This window comes from Borostomias antarcticus (genome assembly GCF_949987555.1).
Source record: "Borostomias antarcticus genome assembly, chromosome: 20".
NCBI classification, from domain to species: domain Eukaryota; kingdom Metazoa; phylum Chordata; class Actinopteri; order Stomiiformes; family Stomiidae; genus Borostomias; species Borostomias antarcticus.
This window is the reverse complement of record NC_140253.1, coordinates 8,887,129-8,903,535: the sequence shown is the minus strand read 5'-3', so window position 1 is coordinate 8,903,535 and position 16,407 is coordinate 8,887,129. Positions and strand designations below refer to the sequence as shown.

Here is a 16,407-nt window from a genome sequence, read left to right as displayed (position 1 = left end):
GTATGGCCTTGCCAAACAAAGACGGGGACGCGTCGTCCATTGACGACAACAAGCAGAGCTCCGAAGGGCCCGCCGCGACGCTATGCGGCTACCTGCACAAGCTGAGCGGGCCCCTAAAAGTCTGGAGGCCCCTGTGGTTCCTGTACGAGGAGAAGGAGTGCAGGCTGGTCTACTACAGGAGTGCCCAGGATGTGATCTCGCTGGGCTACATCGACCTCTCCAGCGCCATCATGGGTGACCTCCCCAACGCAGACGAGGGCACCTTCTACATTCAGACACCCGAGCGCACCTTCACACTCAAGGTAAACATGCTGTACTGCACAGCAGGTCCAACTACAGTACTTACTTAGTTTTAAGTATTATCGGAGAGATTATTCTGCAAGGTCTCTGCAGTAAATTGAATGGAGTCAAGTTTCCATCCTGAACCCTCTTTTCTATATTGGAAGTGTTATTGGTTTATTACAAACTAGTGCAAAGCAGACACTGTGGACTAGTGGTCAATCTCTGACCTACCTTCTTTTAGTCCCACTGACTCAATTTCTGTGAATGTGCCATGTGGTAAATGAAGGTACATGTCTGCCACTTTTGTCAAGATATGTACAGTCAGATCATTCGCCTGGCAGTGGAGGTTGAAGCCGTAGACTGGTAGTGAGTGAGTTCAGGTGGTGGGAAAAATATATATCTTTGAAATGGTCTAACTGTAGATCACAGCTGTCAAAACATGTAGAGAGGAGACACACACACACACACCCGAACCGACTTGCCATGAAATCCATAATTTGCTGACCAACTTCAAAACCAATTGTACACAGCCAATTAAAGTTAAATTTGGTAGAGAGGAGTGGATTTACCAACCCATACAGCCCTCTCCAGGTTGCGTGGAATCAGGAACTCAATAGATTTTTCAGTATTGTAAAGTTTGTTCTGTGTGTGTGTCGGTTTCAGGCTGTGAATAGCGAGGCTATGATATACTGGCTAAAGCAGCTGCAGCTGAAGAGATGGCATTTTGGGAATACCGTGTCTGGGAAGCAGGCACCAGGAAAAACTGCCAATCACCATGCCCTGCGACGTTCCACCACACTGAAAGATGTCCCTCTTCGACATCCTCCCACAGGGAGTCAGTCAGTACACACACACACAAACACGCACACATGCACACATGCACACATGCACACACACACACACACATGCATACACACGCATACACACACACACATGCACTCACACACACATACAGGAATATACGAGAAACAACAATTATCTCCCTTGCCCTTATTTGCCCTTCTGATTGATATTTCGTAATCCCATTTTTGTGTTGCCAGTCGCGAGAACCTCCAGCGGAGCCGATCATCCCAGGAGCTCAGCCAGAATCTCAACTGGGAGGAACTCTGTGACCCACTACTACCACTCAAAGACATCAAAGCCTCTCCACTTTACAAATCCTGTTGGTATCTCTTCTCTCTGGACCACTTACATGTTAGGCCCCTAGCACCTGTTCTTGCACTGCTTGAGATGTAAGCCTTGAATAGTGAAGCAGCGTCCAAATTATTTGGGACGATAACATTTTCAATAATGTCCACCAGTGGTATATTCCAACTGACACTGGTAACATTAATTGTATCATACAGCTCCCAAGATGTGTTGTGAACCTTCCGAGTCACCTACTCAAGTGGGACAGTCTGTGCAGGAAGTTAAGGTTCCAGTGACACATCCAAATTCTCCTATCAACAAACGCACCCCTCTGTCTCCTGTTGAAAAGACTACAACACCTCAACAGGAAGCAGCCACAACACCTCAACAGGAAGTGGCCACAGCCACAACACCTCAACAGGAAGTTGCTGCAGACACTTCCCACCTGCAGCAGGAAGTGCTTAGTCTGGCAGGCGAGGTCAAGGCCCAGAAGGTAAGGCTTGGAACAACAATGTGTGGAGAACTTTCCTTTAATTACAGATTAACTTAAGACTTAAGAGGATATTTCTGAGGTTGTTTTTGTATGCTATTCCTGAGTTTCTCTGAGGCATCTCCACAAGATTATGTTCACAATCGTAATGTTTAAAAGAAGCTAATGACATTTTGTGTCAAGCAATGTGAAGCAATATCAGCAACACTTCCATCCCATTGATCATTACCCACCCCCACCCCCCACACTCAATTGGCTCAATCGTCTTAGGAACTAGTCACACTGTTACAAAAGGCCTTGGAGGTGGCCAAGCAGGAGAAATGGAGAAACGCCACCGAGCCCCACAAGTCAGAAGGTGATGAGCGATGGGGTCTAGGCGAGTGCCATGCTGTCCACCCCTATGACCAACAGGCAGCGCCACTGCCTCACTACAGCACTGCTGAGGCTCGAGAGCACCTTCATTTACTGGCTGACAGGAACCAGGCTGAGAGGGAGATGGTGGTCCGTCTGTCCCAGGAGGTAGCTGCCTGTCTGGCTGACTCCCATGGAAGAAGCCATATCTGTGGTTGGGCCCTCACCGAGACCCATGAGCAACTGACGCAGGAGATTAGGCAACTGAAGGTGAGGGAAGATAGACTTTTGGTGTTCTATAAAGAGCCAGATATGACAAAAAAGCCATTTTTTTTTATTTTTATTTTTTATTTTTTATAACAACAGGTCAGTGGGGGGTTGGTTTTGAAAGCCTTTACTATATTTTATATAATGCTTTGTGGTACATTTCATGGCCTATCTACCCCTTTCCACCCCATATACCTGTAGGATGACATTGAGGCCTACAAGGCCCAGAACACCCATCTGAACTCGGAGATCTACCAGCTGACCAAAGTGTGGGGGCAGAGTGCAGATCAGGAGAAAAGCCTGATGATTAAGGTAGGTGCAACTACTGTCTAGATAATTAACCTTTGGGTACCGTATATTATGTGACAAAGGAATTTGAAATATCTAGTACAAGACTTTAAAACAACTTTGATTCAATGAACTTGACCATCTCTATGGGCAAACCTGAACCTTTAGTGTCAACAGACATGCTATTTAAAATATCTAGTCTATAATTCTCTCATGTTTGTGCGGAAGTGTGCACAGCTGGAGACCAAGGTCTTCAGGATGGAGAGCAGGTTCCTGGGTGTTCTTCTCAAGCTGCAGGAGGGCAGAGGTCTGGAGAGACACCGGGAGGCCATCACTACCCTGGTTACAGACGCGCTCAGGGAGAACGGGAGGGACATTCAGGAACTAACCCCGTCCAGGTGTGTGTGTGTGTGTGTGTGTGTGTTGAGCTGTTCACTCTATAATGGATATTCCACAGCTTGTTAATGATATGGTCATATTTGTTGTGTTGTGAAGGTATTATGATGAGTATGGCTTCAGAATCACCCCTGAGGTCCGAGTGGAGGATATGAAGCTATTGGCCAAGCTGCAAGCACTGGATATCCGCTCTCACGACTACCCGTTGCAACCCGAGCAAGCAGAGGAAGACGGGGGGGGCGAGGGGCCTGTTCTGGGACGTTGGGCGCAGCACTTTGACGGACGTCGCTCGGGCAGTCTGGTGGCCTCTCCGAAACTGAAGGGTCTGCTGCGGAAGGGCGTTCCGCGCGTGTACCGGCGCCGGGTGTGGCGGTGGGTGGTATGGACCCGTACCCGCTCGCTGAGGGAATGCCACCCGCACCGGTACCACCAGCTGTGCCTGCGGAGCCGGTCGGTCATGCATCCGGCCTGGCGGCAGATCCGTCTGGACCTGGAGGTCACGCTGAGGGGGAACCGCCACTTCTCGTCCTCCGCCAAGCCTGCAGTCCAGCAGCTCGACAGGATCCTCCTGGCATTCTCCTGGCACAACCCTGCTGTCGGCTACTGCCAGGGCCTCAACAGGTCTCCATGTCACACACTCATTCTGTTTTAACAACCACTTACCGTCTTCCAGCTATTTCGTATAAAGTGTACTTGCAATGTACAATTTTGATGGCTGGTCGCAGTGTAGCATGTAACACTATACATAATACCCACCAACTGCATCAGTTGAATAGAACGTTCCATCTGTTTCCTCAATCCTGATCTGCAGATATGAGTCTGCTAGTTTTGACAGAGTAATGACAAACCGTCTTAACAACTCAATTGTTAATATCCGTCTCCTATGCGTCTTATCAGACTGGCTGCTGTAGCTCTCTTGGTCCTGCAGAACGAAGAAGATGCTTTCTGGTGCCTGGTGGCCGTGGTCGACACCATCATGCCTCAAGATTTCTACAACAAGACCCAAACAGCATGTCAGGTGTGTGAACTTTCTCCCAATGGTATGGAACAATATGGTGATTTCCAAACAATGGTAGCAAATGTAGTAAAGCACAGGATAACACAAATAGTGGAAAATATAAGTAAAAAAAGTAATTAAAAATATGAAACTCAGCACAGGGAAGGTAGCATAAAAAGATAAAATAAAATAATAAAACAATTACAGCAACAACAAGAACACATGGAGTAAAATCATTATAAAAACGCTTTGATGTACAAATGAGTCTTAAGACGAGATTTAAAAGTAGAGACAGTGTTGGCTAGTCTTAGATCCTCAGGCAGGGCATCCCAAATGTTAGGAGCCCTAACTGCAAAAGCTCGGTCACCTTTAGACACAAGCCGGGCATACAATGACTAACCCAGGCTTCGTTACTTGGATTGGTTGTAGGTTGTGGGTCGATCCAATAGCGTCCAAAGGCATTTTGGTCTGCGTCCACTGATAATGGCCCTCGGAAATTGATAAAAAGAACTTAACGTTTCCAGACTCATTGCATTTGCAAATTTGTCTGGCGATGCAAGGCTAGGAACTCCTTGTAATTATCAAATGACCCTGGTGGAGTCAAATGGTTCCATAACAAGATCACAAACGTAGAAGGATTTATATGCTTGTAGACACTGTTTATATACCTTTCCCTTAAGATCACCTCCAAACATTTGTGCTTGCCAGAGATGAATGGGTCCCCAACAACAACAATGTCATGGCTGGTGTGTTTCCTGTCAGGTGGATCAGCATGTGCTAAAGGACTTCATGGCAGAGAAGATTCCCAAACTGATGGCCCATTTCCAGAGTTGTGGAGTGGACATCTCTCTGGTCACCTCAGACTGGTTCCTGGCTGTGTTTGTGGAGAGGCTGGGTGGGGATGTCCTGCTCAGAATATGGGATGCCTTCCTGTATGAGGGCACCAAGGTCTGTAAGTCAAAGGTCTTAAGGTCAAAGTTCAGGGTTATGCTATTCCAGTAAAGTTTTGTGCTAATAGAGGTAGAAAATTATCTTATAAACATAAAAAAGATATAGCCTGGTTTCTTATCTACATAAATTAGATTTATTCTCACCACTCTGCAGTGGAGGGAGGTTTTACATACATGACCACAACCATGGTCCATTAAAAGTTCCCTAATAAACATAATGAGAGTTACACACCACCACATTTTATGCTGTCCCCAGACACACCCCTAAACAGTATCCTGCCCATTAGAAGTATACAGGACAGGAAGGATACAGTTTGGGGTGAGGGGGCACTTCCAACAGGAAAAGAGGATCAAAAAGGATTGCTCTCCCCTAGGTGCCATGTGCTCGCAGCAAAGACTGTTCTTGGGATCCCCTTTGTCAGTCTGTTGCATTGGAAAAAAGGCCAACAGTTAACCAGCTAATCAACAAATGTATTAAAACATTAGATCAAAGAAAAACAACACCCCACCCCACACAAGTATGGTGATGAGTTAGGAGCAACACTGAACTGCCTGCACAAATCGATAAAGAATACAGTTTAATCATGGAAACAATATATTGTTGACTTGGAAGAATGATCACTTTAATCTATTTAATTGCAGGTGATATTTCGTTATGCACTGGCGCTCTTCAAGTACAAGGAGGAGGACATTTTGAAGATTCATGACAGTGCTGACATCTACCAGTACCTCCGCTTCTTCCCCAGCAACATCACAGACAGCAGGTAGGTATTTAATCAAGCATTTTTCACTGAACCTCATCAAGAGTTGAGGGGGAAAACCTAAATCCCAGTCAATTCAGGCCCATATGAATCCATTCCATGTGTGTAAAGTTTCAGTACAAAGTAAGCTAACTTTAACCAGAACCAATTAGGAAGCTACTGATATTGTACATAGCTGTTATTCACTGAACCTTGACATATGGACTGTTAGTAGAACAGCAAGCTGAATTTAGACTCATAACAAATTCCAGTGTGCATTGTAACACATGTGTATTGAAAAGTATACTATACTGATGAGAGTAAAAATAATTATTCCCCCTCTGTCACACGTGCTGCTTTTCTCAATCAACAGAAGGCTGATGACCATCGCATTCGGCGACATGAACCCTTTTCCCATGAGGGCACTGCAGAACCGCCGGGCCCTGCACCTGCAGCGCATGCTGGCCGAGCTGAGCGAGCTGGAACGAGTTCAGAGGGAGATGCACACCGAACGAGCCCAGCACAAGGATAGAGAGCTGGGACTGGTGGTCAGCGAGGACGAGGGGGACGCCTGAACGCCTGGGGAGAGATTACTACAATTTGAAAAAAATGAACTAAACATTAACAAAAAATAAAGAATAAAAAGTTATTGTCACAAATGCGAGGTAATTTGCCAGTGAAGAAAAAATAAATATGCTTAATTTGGCCAGGTGATAGACTAGTATGTTACTTTCATATCTGAAATTTTGTTGACATTTAGTTCACTTGTTATTTGACCGTATGTTAATGTGGGAAAATATGTGTGTGAGATGATGAGATATGATTAAAAAAATTGCATCTGGTCATGCGGTTATTTTTTTTTGTGTCACTTTGTGCCATGAACACAGAGGATACTGTACAAAACACCAATTGCTACATCCTTTAGTTGCACATTTTGTGTGTTATGTTGTTATGTAAAGCATAGCAAATAGGCTACTTTATTTAATTTATATGCAGTATAATTTATTTTTTGTCTTTTCACGTTATGCCCTGTGCATCAGTAGTGTCACAAATTAACAATACCAATTCAGTTATTTTAAGAATTTATAGTTGTATGGCATATGGTAGGTGCACGACAACGCCACCCAGGGCCTTGCACCCTGGGACTTTACTATTCTATCACACGCAGGTCTTCAATCAAATGAAGAGCAGAGGACATAGATTCCAGTATAAAATAATGTATTTATTATGTCTAATTTAAAAGGTTACAACACTCAATGAACACTGGCAAAGCACGCTCATGAACCCTAATATAGGCAAAACAGCAATGGCTCTGCAATAAACCCTGCAGAGCAAACAGGAAAATTTGTATTAGTATATACACAATATACAAAGGTAGGCTATTTATACAAATATAAGCGTACAGTATACTTACAGTAGCAACGTCTTCAGAAGAAAGACCCTTTCCGTCAAAATCAACTCTGTCATTGGAGTGCCAGTTGTGTAGTGATATCATGCAAGATTTCCAATCTTGTTATGCGGGCTCAGTTCCTGGCTGGCACAGACGAATTTGCTGTCTGTGTACTGGGGAGCCTACCGTTCATGATTGTTTCTTCTTGTGTAGGATGTTTGTGTCCCAAGACCGCCTTCAGGCAAGAATTTTCGAGAAATCGAGATTTCACCGTTCATGAAGATGGAGTTTTGTGCCTTTCCTTTAAAGCAGGCCATGTGATTCATTGAGTAGCAAAGTCTTCTGAAGAAAGACTCTTTCCGGCAAAACCAACTCTGTCATCAGAGTGTTAGTGGTGTAGTGGTATTATGCAAGATTTCCAGTCTTATAACCCAGGTTCAATTCCAGGTTGGTGCTGAAAAATGTGCTGTTTGTGTGCTGGGGAGCATATACCCTTTCTGCTTGTGTAGGATGGTTCCTTCCCAAAGCCGCCATCGGGCCACATTTTTCTCTCAATAACAAGAGACTGTGGCGTCTCTTCCCTGATGGTCTATTGGTCAGGAGTCGGCGCTTTCATCACAGCAGACCAGTTGTGATTCCGGGTCTGGGAAACCTTTGGTGTAAAGCAGGCCATGTGATTTATTTACAGTAGCAACGTCTTCCGAAGAAAGACCCTTTCCGTCAAAATCAACTCTGTCATTGGAGTGCCAGTTGTGTAGTGATATCATGCAAGATTTCCAATCTTGTTATGCGGGCTCAGTTCCTGGCTGGCACAGACAAATTTGCTGTCTGTGTACTGGGGAGCCTACCGTTCATGATTGTTTCTTCTTGTGTAGGATGTTTGTGTCCCAAGACCGCCTTCAGACAAGAATTTTGTCTCAATAGCATTACACTGTGTTGTCTGTTCCCTGGTGGTCTAGTGGTCAGGATTCGGCGCTTTCACCGCCGCGGCCCGGGTTCTATTCCCGGTCAGGGAAACCTTTGGTGTAAAGCAGGCTTTGTGACTCCTTTACAGCAGCAATATCTTCTGTAGAAAGACCCTTTCCTGCATAATAAACAGTCTTACCTGAGCGCCAGTGGTGTAGTGGTATCATACAAGATTCCCATTCTCGTGATCCGGGTTCAATTCCAGGTTGTTGCGAAAAAATGTATTGATTGTGTGCTGGGGAGCATATACCCTTTCTGCTTGTGTAGAGTGGTTCCTTCCCAAAGCCGCCATCGGACAACATTTTTCTCTCAATACCAATAGATTGTGGCATCTTTTCCCTGGTGGTCTAGTGGTCAGGATTCGGCGCTTTCACCGCCGCGGCCCGGGTTCGATTCCCGGTCAGGGAAACCTTTGGTGTAAAGCAGGCTTTGTGACTCCTTTACAGCAGCAATATCTTCTGTAGAAAGACCCTTTCCTGCATAATAAACAGTCTTACCTGAGCGCCAGTGGTGTAGTGGTATCATACAAGATTCCCATTCTTGTGATCTGGGTTCGATTCCCGGCTGGCGCAGGAGGTTTTGCTTTCTGCCCATTGTCGAGATTTCACCGTTCATGAAGATGGAGTTTTGTGCCTTTCCTTTAAAGCAGGCCATGTGATTCATTGAGTAGCAAAGTCTTCCGAAGAAAGACTCTTTCCGGCAAAACCATCTCTGTCATCAGAGCGCTAGTGGTGTAGTGGTATTATGCAAGATTTCTAGTCTTATAACCCAGGTTCAATTCCAGGTTGGTGCTGAAAAATGTGCTGTTTGTGTGCTGGGGAGCATATACCCTTTCTGCTTGTGTAGGATGGTTCCTTCCCAAAGCCGCCATCGGGCCACATTTTTCTCTCAATAACAATAGACTGTGGCGTCTCTTCCCTGATGGTCTATTGGTCAGGAGTCGGCGCTTTCATCACAGCAGACCAGTTGTGATTCCGGGTCTGGGAAACCTTTGATGTAAAGCAGGCCATGTGATTTATTTACAGTAGCAACGTCTTCCGAAGAAAGACCCTTTCCGTCAAAATCAACTCTGTCATTGGAGTGCCAGTTGTGTAGTGATATCATGCAAGATTTCCAATCTTGTTATGCGGGCTCAGTTCCTGGCTGGCACAGACGAATTTGCTGTCTGTGTACTGGGGAGCCTACCGTTCATGATTGTTTCTTCTTGTGTAGGATGTTTGTGTCCCAAGACCGCCTTCAGACAAGAATTTTGTCTCAATAGCATTACACTGTGTTGTCTGTTCCCTGGTGGTCTAGTGGTCAGGATTCGGCGCTTTCGCGGCCGGGGTTCGATTCACGTTCAGGGAAACCTTTGGTGTAAAGCAGGCTTTGTGACTCCTTTACAGCAGCAATATCTTCTGTAGAAAGACCCTTTCCTGCATAATAAACAGTCTTACCTGAGCGCCAGTGGTGTAGTGGTATCATACAAGATTCCCATTCTTGTGATCCGGGTTCGATTCCCGGCTGGCGCAGGAGGTTTTGCTTTCTGCCCATTGTCGAGATTTCACCGTTCATGAAGATGGAGTTTTGTGCCTTTCCTTTAAAGCAGGCCATGTGATTCATTGAGTAGCAAAGTCTTCTGAAGAAAGACTCTTTCCGGCAAAACCATCTCTGTCATCAGAGTGTTAGTGGTGTAGTGGTATTATGCAAGATTTCCAGTCTTGTAACCCAGGTTCAATTCCAGGTTGGTGCTGAAAAATGTGCTGTTTGTGTGCTGGGGAGCATATACCCTTTCTGCTTGTGTAGGATGGTTCCTTCCCAAAGCCGCCATCGGGCCACATTTTTCTCTCAATAACAAGAGACTGTGGCATCTCTTCCCTGATGGTCTATTGGTCAGGAATCGGCGCTTTCATCACAGCAGACCATTTGTGATTCCGGGTCTGGGAAACCTTTGGTGTAAAGCAGGCCATGTGATTTATTTACAGTAGCAACGTCTTCCGAAGAAAGACCCTTTCCGTCAAAATCAACTCTGTCATTGGAGTGCCAGTTGTGTAGTGATATCATGCAAGATTTCCAATCTTGTTATGCGGGCTCAGTTCCTGGCTGGCACAGACGAATTTGCTGTCTGTGTACTGGGGAGCCTACCGTTCATGATTGTTTCTTCTTGTGTAGGATGTTTGTGTCCCAAGACCGCCTTCAGACAAGAATTTTGTCTCAATAGCATTATACTGTGTTGTCTGTTCCCTGGTGGTCTAGTGGTCAGGATTCGGCGCTTTCACCGCCGCGGCCCGGGTTCGATTCCCGGTCAGGGAAACCTTTGGTGTAAAGCAGGCTTTGTGACTCCTTTACAGCAGCAATATCTTCTGTAGAAAGACCCTTTCCTGCATAATAAACAGTCTTACCTGAGCGCCAGTGGTGTAGTGGTATCATACAAGATTCCCATTCTTGTGATCCGGGTTCAATTCCAGGTTATTGCGAAAAAATGTATTGATTGTGTGCTGGGGAGCATATACCCTTTCTGCTTGTGTAGAGTGGTTCCTTCCCAAAGCCGCCATCGGACAACATTTTTCTCTCAATACCAATAGATTGTGGCATCTTTTCCCTGGTGGTCTAGTGGTCAGGATTCGGCGCTTTCAAAGCCGCGCCCGGGTTCGATTCCCGGTCAGGGAAACCTTTGGTGTAAAGCAGGCTTTGTGACTCCTTTACAGCAGCAATATCTTCTGTAGAAAGACCCTTTCCTGCATAATAAACAGTCTTACCTGAGCGCCAGTGGTGTAGTGGTATCATACAAGATTCCCATTCTTGTGATCCGGGTTCGATTCCCGGCTGGCGCAGGAGGTTTTGCTTTCTGCCCATTGTCGAGATTTCACCGTTCATGAAGATGGAGTTTTGTGCCTTTCCTTTAAAGCATGCCATGTGATTCATTGAGTAGCAAAGTCTTCTGAAGAAAGACTCTTTCCGGCAAAACCAACTCTGTCATCAGAGTGTTAGTGGTGTAGTGGTATTATGCAAGATTTCCAGTCTTATAACCCAGGTTCAATTCCAGGTTGGTGCTGAAAAATGTGCTGTTTGTGTGCTGGGGAGCATATACCCTTTCTGCTTGTGTAGGATGGTTCCTTCCCAAAGCCGCCATCGGGCCACATTTTTCTCTCAATAACAAGAGACTGTGGCATCTCTTCCCTGATGGTCTATTGGTCAGGAGTCGGCGCTTTCATCACAGCAGACCAGTTGTGATTCCGGGTCTGGGAAACCTTTGGTGTAAAGCAGGCCATGTGATTTATTTACAGTAGCAACGTCTTCCGAAGAAAGACCCTTTCCGTCAAAATCAACTCTGTCATTGGAGTGCCAGTTGTGTAGTGATATCATGCAAGATTTCCAATCTTGTTATGCGGGCTCAGTTCCTGGCTGGCACAGACGAATTTGCTGTCTGTGTACTGGGGAGCCTACCGTTCATGATTGTTTCTTCTTGTGTAGGATGTTTGTGTCCCAAGACCGCCTTCAGACAAGAATTTTGTCTCAATAGCATTACACTGTGTTGTCTGTTCCCTGGTGGTCTAGTGGTCAGGATTCGGCGCTTTCACCGCCGCGGCCCGGGTTCGATTCGTGGTCAGGGAAACCTTTGGTGTAAAGCAGGCTTTGTGACTCCTTTACAGCAGCAATATCTTCTGTAGAAAGACCCTTTCCTGCATAATAAACAGTCTTACCTGAGCACCAGTGGTGTAGTGGTATCATACAAGATTCCCATTCTTGTGATCCGGGTTCGATTCCCGGCTGGCGCAGGAGGTTTTGCTTTCTGCCCATTGTCGAGATTTCACCGTTCATGAAGATGGAGTTTTGTGCCTTTCCTTTAAAGCAGGCCATGTGATTCATTGAGTAGCAAAGTCTTCCGAAGAAAGACTCTTTCCGGCAAAACCATCTCTGTCATCAGAGCGCTAGTGGTGTAGTGGTATTATGCAAGATTTCTAGTCTTATAACCCAGGTTCAATTCCAGGTTGGTGCTGAAAAATGTGCTGTTTGTGTGCTGGGGAGCATATACCCTTTCTGCTTGTGTAGGATGGTTCCTTCCCAAAGCCGCCATCGGGCCACATTTTTCTCTCAATAACAATAGACTGTGGCGTCTCTTCCCTGATGGTCTATTGGTCAGGAGTCGGCGCTTTCATCACAGCAGACCAGTTGTGATTCCGGGTCTGGGAAACCTTTGGTGTAAAGCAGGCCATGTGATTTATTTACAGTAGCAACGTCTTCCGAAGAAAGACCCTTTCCGTCAAAATCAACTCTGTCATTGGAGTGCCAGTTGTGTAGTGATATCATGCAAGATTTCCAATCTTGTTATGCGGGCTCAGTTCCTGGCTGGCACAGACGAATTTGCTGTCTGTGTACTGGGGAGCCTACCGTTCATGATTGTTTCTTCTTGTGTAGGATGTTTGTGTCCCAAGACCGCCTTCAGACAAGAATTTTGTCTCAATAGCATTACACTGTGTTGTCTGTTCCCTGGTGGTCTAGTGGTCAGGATTCGGCGCTTTCACCGCCGCGGCCCGGGTTCGATTCGCGGTCAGGGAAACCTTTGGTGTAAAGCAGGCTTTGTGACTCCTTTACAGCAGCAATATCTTCTGTAGAAAGACCCTTTCCTGCATAATAAACAGTCTTACCTGAGCGCCAGTGGTGTAGTGGTATCATGCAAGATTCCCATTCTTGTGATCCGGGTTCGATTCCCGGCTGGCGCAGGAGGTTTTGCTTTCTGCCCATTGTCGAGATTTCACCGTTCATGAAGATGGAGTTTTGTGCCTTTCCTTTAAAGCAGGCCATGTGATTCATTGAGTAGCAAAGTCTTCCGAAGAAAGACTCTTTCCGGCAAAACCATCTCTGTCATCAGAGCGCTAGTGGTGTAGTGGTATTATGCAAGATTTCTAGTCTTATAACCCAGGTTCAATTCCAGGTTGGTGCTGAAAAATGTGCTGTTTGTGTGCTGGGGAGCATATACCCTTTCTGCTTGTGTAGGATGGTTCCTTCCCAAAGCCGCCATCGGGCCACATTTTTCTCTCAATAACAATAGACTGTGGCATCTCTTCCCTGATGGTCTATTGGTCAGGAGTCGGCGCTTTCATCACAGCAGACCAGTTGTGATTCCGGGTCTGGGAAACCTTTGGTGTAAAGCAGGCCATGTGATTTATTTACAGTAGCAACGTCTTCCGAAGAAAGACCCTTTCCGTCAAAATCAACTCTGTCATTGGAGTGCCAGTTGTGTAGTGATATCATGCAAGATTTCCAATCTTGTTATGCGGGCTCAGTTCCTGGCTGGCACAGACGAATTTGCTGTCTGTGTACTGGGGAGCCTACCGTTCATGATTGTTTCTTCTTGTGTAGGATGTTTGTGTCCCAAGACCGCCTTCAGACAAGAATTTTGTCTCAATAGCATTACACTGTGTTGTCTGTTCCCTGGTGGTCTAGTGGTCAGGATTCGGCGCTTTCACCGCCGCGGCCCGGGTTCGATTCCCGGTCAGGGAAACCTTTGGTGTAAAGCAGGCTTTGTGACTCCTTTACAGCAGCAATATCTTCTGTAGAAAGACCCTTTCCTGCATAATAAACAGTCTTACCTGAGCGCCAGTGGTGTAGTGGTATTATGCAAGATTTCCAGTCTTATAACCCAGGTTCAATTCCAGGTTGGTGCTGAAAAATGTGCTGTTTGTGTGCTGGGGAGCATATACCCTTTCTGCTTGTGTAGGATGGTTCCTTCCCAAAGCCGCCATCGGGCCACATTTTTTTCTCAATAACAATAGACTGTGGCGTCTCTTCCCTGATGGTCTATTGGTCAGGAGTCGGCGCTTTCACCGCCGCGGCCCGGGTTCGATTCCCGGTCAGGGAAACCTTTGGTGTAAAGCAGGCTTTGTGACTCCTTTACAGCAGCAATATCTTCTGTAGAAAGACCCTTTCCTGCATAATAAACAGTCTTACCTGAGCGCCAGTGGTGTAGTGGTATTATGCAAGATTTCCAGTCTTATAACCCAGGTTCAATTCCAGGTTGGTGCTGAAAAATGTGCTGTTTGTGTGCTGGGGAGCATATACCCTTTCTGCTTGTGTAGGATGGTTCCTTCCCAAAGCCGCCATCGGGCCACATTTTTCTCTCAATAACAATAGACTGTGGCGTCTCTTCCTTGATGGTCTATTGGTCAGGAGTCGGCGCTTTCATCACAGCAGACCAGTTGTGATTCCGGGTCTGGGAAACCTTTGGTGTAAAGCAGGCCATGTGATTTATTTACAGTAGCAACGTCTTCCGAAGAAAGACCCTTTCCGTCAAAATCAACTCTGTCATTGGAGTGCCAGTTGTGTAGTGATATCATGCAAGATTTCCAATCTTGTTATGCGGGCTCAGTTCCTGGCTGGCACAGACGAATTTGCTGTCTGTGTACTGGGGAGCCTACCGTTCATGATTGTTTCTTCTTGTGTAGGATGTTTGTGTCCCAAGACCGCCTTCAGACAAGAATTTTGTCTCAATAGCATTACACTGTGTTGTCTGTTCCCTGGTGGTCTAGTGGTCAGGATTCGGCGCTTTCACCGCCGCGGCCCGGGTTCGATTCCCGGTCAGGGAAACCTTTGGTGTAAAGCAGGCTTTGTGACTCCTTTACAGCAGCAATATCTTCTGTAGAAAGACCCTTTCCTGCATAATAAACAGTCTTACCTGAGCGCCAGTGGTGTAGTGGTATCATACAAGATTCCCATTCTTGTGATCCGGGTTCGATTCCCGGCTGGCGCAGGAGATTTTGCTTTCTGCCCATTGTCGAGATTTCACCGTTCATGAAGATGGAGTTTTGTGCCTTTCCTTTAAAGCAGGCCATGTGATTCATTGAGTAGCAAAGTCTTCCGAAGAAAGACTCGTTCCGGCAAAACCAACTCTGTCATCAGAGCGCTAGTGGTGTAGTGGGATTATGCAAGTTTTCCAGTCTTGTAACCCGGTTTCAATTCCAGGTTGTTGCGGAAAAATGTATTGATTGTGTGCTGGGGAGCATATACCCTTTCTGCTTGTGTAGGATGGTTCCTTCCCAAAGCCGCCATCGGGCCACATTTTTCTCTCAATAACAATAGACTGTGGCGTCTCTTCCTTGATGGTCTATTGGTCAGGAGTCGGCGCTTTCATCACAGCAGACCACTTGTGATTCCGGGTCTGGGAAACCTTTGGTGTAAAGCAGGCCATGTGATTTATTTACAGTAGCAACGTCTTCCGAAGAAAGACCCTTTCCGTCAAAATCAACTCTGTCATTGGAGTGCCAGTTGTGTAGTGATATCATGCAAGATTTCCAATCTTGTTATGCGGGCTCAGTTCCTGGCTGGCACAGATGAATTTGCTGTCTGTGTACTGGGGAGCCTACCGTTCATGATTGTTTCTTCTTGTGTAGGATGTTTGTGTCCCAAGACCGCCTTCAGACAAGAATTTTGTCTCAATAGCATTACACTGTGTTGTCTGTTCCCTGGTGGTCTAGTGGTCAGGATTCGGCGCTTTCACCGCCGCGGCCCGGGTTCGATTCCCGGTCAGGGAAACATTTGGTGTAAAGCAGGCTTTGTGACTCCTTTACAGCAGCAATATCTTCTGTAGAAAGACCCTTTCCTGCATAATAAACAGTCTTACCTGAGCGCCAGTGGTGTAGTGGTATCATACAAGATTCCCATTCTTGTGATCCGGGTTCGATTCCCGGCTGGCGCAGGAGGTTTTGCTTTCTGCCCATTGTCGAGATTTCACCGTTCATGAAGATGGAGTTTTGTGCCTTTCCTTTAAAGCAGGCCATGTGATTCATTGAGTAGCAAAGTCTTCAGAAGAAAGACTCTTTCCGGCAAAACCAGCTCTGTCATCAGAGTGTTAGTGGTGTAGTGGTATTATGCAAGATTTCCAGTCTTATAACCCAGGTTCAATTCCAGGTTGGTGCTGAAAAATGTGCTGTTTGTGTGCTGGGGAGCATATACCCTTTCTGCTTGTGTAGGATGGTTCCTTCCCAAAGCCGCCATCGGGCCACATTTTTCTCTCAATAACAATAGACTGTGGCGTCTCTTCCTTGATGGTCTATTGGTCAGGAGTCGGCGCTTTCATCACAGCAGACCAGTTGTGATTCCGGGTCTGGGAAACCTTTGGTGTAAAGCAGGCCATGTGATTTATTTACAGTAGCAACGTCTTCCGAAGAAAGACCCTTTCCGTC

The 16,407-nt window shown here is 46.2% G+C and overlaps 1 protein-coding gene across 1 annotated transcript; it reads left to right on the top strand.

Annotated features, from left to right (window-relative positions):
• Window positions 1–2: 2 nt before the first annotated feature.
• On the top strand, window positions 3–6,464 carry LOC311322546 (TBC1 domain family member 2A-like; the record flags this gene model as incomplete). Its single annotated transcript, XM_084454635.1, has 11 exons — window positions 3–302; window positions 946–1,032; window positions 1,778–1,903; window positions 2,171–2,521; window positions 2,720–2,830; window positions 3,044–3,204; window positions 3,302–3,823; window positions 4,100–4,220; window positions 4,962–5,147; window positions 5,792–5,913; window positions 6,263–6,464. The coding sequence occupies 11 exons, from the start codon at window positions 3–5 to the stop codon at window positions 6,462–6,464; spliced, it is 2,289 nt and encodes a 762-aa protein (XP_084310761.1).
• Between the last annotated feature and the right edge of the window lie 9,943 nt (window positions 6,465–16,407).